The following is a 6,020-nucleotide window of genomic DNA, read 5'->3' on the forward strand; positions in this document are numbered from 1 at the left end:
CAAGATCTAGAAGGAACAAGGATACTTGTTGGTAGAATCTAAAAAGGACTATACTATATACCACTTTCAATCACAAAAAGTGTGCGTTCATATAGCCTAGTAATCGATCTATTTTTGAATATAAATCTTTTGGTTGCACTTGCAGTATAGGCCACGCCCCCACCAAGTTAAAATCACGGAAGTTTAGAGGAATTACTTTTGAGTTTTGAGTGATTAATCAAAGGAATCAACCATGGTATATGCAAAACATCAACCGCAAGGAAAAATTCAATCATGTCACCAAACTATTATACACACCTCATATTTGTGGTTTTGTTATTCCTGGCAACCAATAAAGAAAATAAAACTTAATCAATTCAAAGCTAATATACAGATTTGCATACTGTGCATACAGAATTTCTACGCTAAATATGCAACTAAGGTGTGACTATTATTTGTATGTCACAAAAAGTCTTGATTGAACATGATGATAATGAGAGAGCAAGATAACTATGAAAATGACACCACTATAACAAGCATATATGAAGTTAATAGTTCCTAGAAGAGCAATGTGGTATCAAGAAAAGAGCCCCATCTAGAGGGGGCTTTAAAGAACTTGACATTTCAACAAGGTAGGGGCCATTCTCCAATATATTTTGTAACAGTATGATCAGGAGCTATATGACCTACTTATCACATAATTAACATTCAGAATTATGGTTTTCTACATTAGAAACAGACGAGAAAGAACTAGTATTAAGTTGTTGGTAACAGTCCTTATCACGAAAGTGACAAAAAGCTTCATTATAAATTTTAATATATTCTTTTGTTTAATATTTTGTTACAACTATATGTTGAGTTATGGTGTAGAGTACAATTTAACAATACGAAACTACGGAAAATATCATGAAATTCATTCTTATTCTTGAATTTCAGCAAGGATAAGAAACATGGTTGAGATGCTTGTTTGGTCAGATAAGGATAAATGTTCTTGGTATGGCACCTTCAAGGAATTGGAATTGAATTCCATAGTTATTGGGCCTTGGCAGAAAACCCATTTTCTTGGTACATCCACGTTAACGCCAATAAAAACACAAGATAATAATTTTCTTGAACCTATATAATACTATATCCTAAACCACATTAACTTTAAAACGAATGCTTAATTCATCATAAAAGTCAAAAACATAATTACCTTTTGTCTAAGTTGGAGCAAATTAGAACGTTACTATGTAACTTCATATCAAATTCACATTTACTTTTTTTGTCTTCCAATATAAAATGATGGAGGATAAACTAATCCAACAGAATTAGAACCACAAACAGCTTAATACCTCGTTTTATTATTTTTTTTAATTGATAAAAGTCCTCGTTTCTCTGTTTAGATTGACATGGGGACGGAGGAATAAATTGGAATGCAAGTAAAAACGTTGGAATAAGTGTTTTACACTTTTTACTTTTAGCCTGTAATCATATAAATGGCGGAGAACATTTTTAGCTGCTTTTTCAAAAAGGGGAGGTGTTGCAAGAGTTTCGTTTTTCAAAAGATAAACTTTTTTTTTAAAAAAAAAACCTCCGGTATTAATAATAGATAGGATTCATAATGTCGGTACGTAGCAGTCTATATGTCTAGGATATATGCTTGTAAGTTCGTTGCATTGTGAAGAGTTTAACACATTTTATAACAACCAAATTCGAATGGTTAAATTGGTTGAACTATAACTAATTATAGTTTTGATTCCAATCTCATTTACATCAACCAAGTCATAATTAACCTAACGTAGTATTTGATTTACTTTTTAAATCATTTATATAATTTCTCTTTTTTTAAGACCACATGTATGTTCTATTAAAAATAATCTTATTTGAGTCATTATGTACGATAAAATTATCATTCTAAATATTTAATATAATTACATATTTAAAACTCATATCAATTAAGTTACCTGATACACTATTCTTCTTCTTCCTCTTCTCTAAATCCTTTGTTAATAAGGTCTCTCTATTACCCTAACCCGATGTGGTAGTACTTCAAAAGAGGAAAGGAAGGAGTAACTAGGGGAATCAAATATATAATTAATTGAGAACTATTTTGTTTTTTCTTTTTTGTCCTTTTATATTCGTATGTCTTCGTCTAAAATTTTCTCACATTATATTCCACAATCAAATGAAGAATAATTCCTTTTTCGTCTTTCCTATACACAGGATGGGCATCCACAAGTGAATGGAAAAGCTATACGCTAATAATTACATACCCATCTCCACCATGATGTCCAAATTTGAGGGGGAGAAAATCTATCAAAGACCGTAGTCTTTATGGAAATTATTGAATACCGGACTTTTATATATATATATATAATACGGGAGTTCTATATATTTTATTTAAGTTATTTCTTTGCCTCCACTTGAACTTTGCATTTTCCTTTTCCACACTATTGTAATTCCAAATAAAAATACATTAACAACATAAAATAATATATTTCTTAATAGTGAAAGCTAGTTTACACTAATAATATGAAATGGTAAATGAACAGCCAACCATAATTTCAGTCAAATCTTTCTTTGGGTTTTCTTTTTTGTTTAATTTTTAACCAATAAAAAAGAAGTACCATATACATTTTTTAGATACTAAAGTTGCATATTTTATACTGAATTTCGTAATATATATTATTACTCTGTGATAAAATATACTTTTTTTCAACGCAAACCCCTTCAGTATCTAAATCTAAAATATACTCAGTTGATATAACTTTTTAAATGTGCACAGCGCACTTTAAGTTAATAAAAATTAATTAATAATATGATAAATATTGATTTTTTTTATAAAAAATTTCTATTAATTCTTTTAAAACGTAAATAGAATATTAAAGAAAAAAGAAATGAAATGTTTTTTTTTCATTCATATAGTGTTAGATTCGGCGGCTTTCTCAACTTACCATAGAAAGTTATGGTTCTACTTCTAGAAAATAAATATTACAGTATTAATAAAAAATATTACAGTAAATTTTACCAACTTATACAAGTTATTATAGAAATGTTCAAAATTATTTTTCGAACAATATATAAATGTTTAAATGCACAAAAATATTTTAAAAATAATATCCCCATCCCATTTAAAGGGACAAAAATCCTTAGAAAAAGATCACATATATACTTATAGGAAAGGTAGAAGCTTGCTCTTCCACTTCTACATTCTTTCTTTTTTATTTTCAATAGAGAGGAGGTTATTTGTAAAGATTGAAAACCTTGACTTAACTTATTCTATTTAAAATGTAAATGTAAAACGTCCCTATAGAGACCCCAATATCCATCCCAACATGGGAACTAGAATTTCCGATTAGTGGCTTTCGGTAATCATCACGATGACAATTACATCAATGTAGAGAATTGACTCCAAACAGTTTTGAGGAGGGATAGTGACTCATAAGCTTAGTTTATCGGAATATTTGTGTCTACTCAAACATAAAGTCCCTTCAATGGAATATTATATCTTTCAATCAACCCAAGTATCCAGTCAAACCAGGCCCATCGAATTCCTTAACAAAGATGCCTATAAAATTAACATCAACAATCTACATCCGCTGGTCACACCGCCATGCAATTAGAGTTTACATCTAGCTACGTGCTTAATTTTTTTTTTTTTAAAGAAGACAAATTAGCATACAATTTTGGAAATTAACTGTGGTAAAGTCTCTGTCCTCCTCCTATTCACCTTGCACTACTAGTTTGAAACCCACATCTGCTTGAACAAGAGCTTCCCATGTGAAATAATCTATGATGCTAAGTGTTACATATCTTCCGGTGAAGAATGAGATAAATACACTAGACTTGCCATGGCCTCTTGAAGCCAATCCTCCTCATCGTTCTTTAACTGCATGCATGAAAATTATCAATTAAGAAACTATTTTGGATGTGTACAAATATTTTTTTGCATTTAAGCATGAAAGATAGATAGTTTTTTTTATACATAAATTTTATTGAGAGCAATTAATTAAGGAGATATTACAAAGAAAGAAAAAAAAAATATTTTGTAATCCTCCTATAACATTTTTTACAAATGTTCTTTTATACTATATGAATGAAATGAGTATTGAATAATATATTTCAAAGATAGACTAAATACATTTACTATTTTTTATATAATAATATTCTTTAAAAATATTAAATGGACTAATAGGAAAAATACTAAAATATATATACTCATTAAAAAAATTGTCTTTTAGGTTATGGCTAAAAGTGTTTAGATTATTGTTGTTTATTCGATCAGATAGCATTTCGTTATCAACTATAGATTCTGGTTCCTAAATATCCTTCTTAACAGTATGCAATGAAAGTTACCTGAAACTGGATTGAATCGCCACCATAAAAGTCTTCTTTGTGGTGATGATGATTCTCATGCTTTTTGGTTGCCATGTCTTCTTCACAAAGCTCATTGTTTCTTGCAAACCTTCCCCTAACCCTGACTCGCCTATCAGCTAAGGTTTTCCGACATGCGTACTGTGGGAATAGGTCAAGGAGAAAGTGAGTTCCATATTCCAGATTTTACAGAAAGATAAAAGAGTCATCTATAAGTGTGTGAGCTAGTGTGAAAGAGATACAAAAAAAAAAAAAAAAAAAAGAAAAAGACCTTGATGGTTTTGTTAAAGTTTCTTTGATTTCTTTTCTTCAAATATCGGAGAATTCTTTCTTTCCTCTCTTCTTCTGAGTACCTTCCTACCTTTATGTTAGGCTCCTCAACTGCTGCCATTTGATTACCTTCAATTCCCTGCCATTAATTTCAAAAACAACATTTAATAAATGAAACTACGTATATGCATCTATTTTTTTCCCTTCATATTCTCTTCTCCAATAAATGCTTCTGGATAAGTTTATCCAAACAGATTCATATATTATGATCATAATAAAAAACTATCATATATATATATATTGGTGAAGAAAGAACTTTGGAAAATATTCTCTTAAACATGTAGTGGAAATGTTTTCAGGAGAGGAGGAGGAGGGTATCATGACTCCTTTGAATGAAAATTTGAGTGTTCCACTTTCAAATTTTGAAGAGACTTTCACAAATGACATCTCCCTTCCAAAGGAGAATACATATATAAAAATTTAAAAAATGTTATAAAATAAAACCATGCTAGCTTAATAATGTAAGAATAGGATTTAAAATCAACTTAATTAGTACCTAGAACCTTGTCATGCACTACATACACCATCAAAGAAACAATATGAGAATTCAACAACAAAATTGAAGCATACCCAGTTTTCTCTTGCAGCATTAGGATAAGGAGGTGGCTTAAGATCCTCCACAAACCCACAACATTCATCTCCAAACTCCCCAACATGAGGTTGGTACGATCTGCTGTTATTGAAACTCTGAAACCCTCCTCCATAGAACCCAATTTTGCAGTCCGAAATGGCCAAATCCGAGAGCCCCCCGAGCTGCTCCGAAAACGAAGGCATCCAATTAGCAGCACAAGCCATGGTGTCACAATCAAGCGACACAATATGATCAAGTGCACCATTGTTCATATCCAGCACAGGAATACTCAAGCTATCTTGGCCACCACCCCACATGGTGGTGCTGTCCATAACCGAGGCATTACCGCCACCATTGAGAAGAGGGACAGGGTACTCGGAAAGATCGTGAGTGGTGAACGTATAGTTTGGATAGAATTGTGGGATTGAAGCCATGGAAGAGGGTGAAAGGGGCATGGAAAAGGAAATTATGTTGTGTTGTGTTGTGTTGTGATTTTTGGTTGGTGCTTTCTTCTTTTGTGGGTTCAAATATATAGGATATTGTGATAGTGCAAAATAAAGAGTGGGATGGGGGGTTGAGGGCAAGTTGTCAAGGCAAGTGGACAAGACTATAATAGGGGATTAGGCAGCTAAAAATATGGATATCAAAACAAACTAATTAAATTGTGTATGTGTGTGTCTACTTTCTTCTCATCTTCTCTCTTCGCCGTTTTGTGGAACTATAAACGCGTAAGCGTTGTAATCATAATTAACAAAAGTGTTTTTTTTTATCAGCAAAATAAAAT

General features: G+C 31.4%; 1 protein-coding gene across 1 annotated transcript; it reads right to left on the reverse strand.

The window, feature by feature from the left end:
• Nucleotides 1-3,442: 3,442 nt before the first annotated feature.
• LOC114385781 (zinc finger protein CONSTANS-LIKE 4-like) lies at nucleotides 3,443-5,759 on the reverse strand. The gene is made up of 4 exons (XM_028345852.1): nucleotides 5,236-5,759; nucleotides 4,607-4,744; nucleotides 4,318-4,476; nucleotides 3,443-3,850 (listed from the first exon to the last, which is right to left on the reverse strand). The coding sequence occupies exons 1-4, from the start codon at nucleotides 5,689-5,691 to the stop codon at nucleotides 3,767-3,769; spliced, it is 837 nt and encodes a 278-aa protein (XP_028201653.1). The 5' UTR covers nucleotides 5,692-5,759; the 3' UTR covers nucleotides 3,443-3,766.
• Between the last annotated feature and the right edge of the window lie 261 nt (nucleotides 5,760-6,020).

This window comes from Glycine soja, chromosome 15 (assembly GCF_004193775.1).
Source record: "Glycine soja cultivar W05 chromosome 15, ASM419377v2, whole genome shotgun sequence".
Classification (NCBI taxonomy): domain Eukaryota; kingdom Viridiplantae; phylum Streptophyta; class Magnoliopsida; order Fabales; family Fabaceae; genus Glycine; species Glycine soja.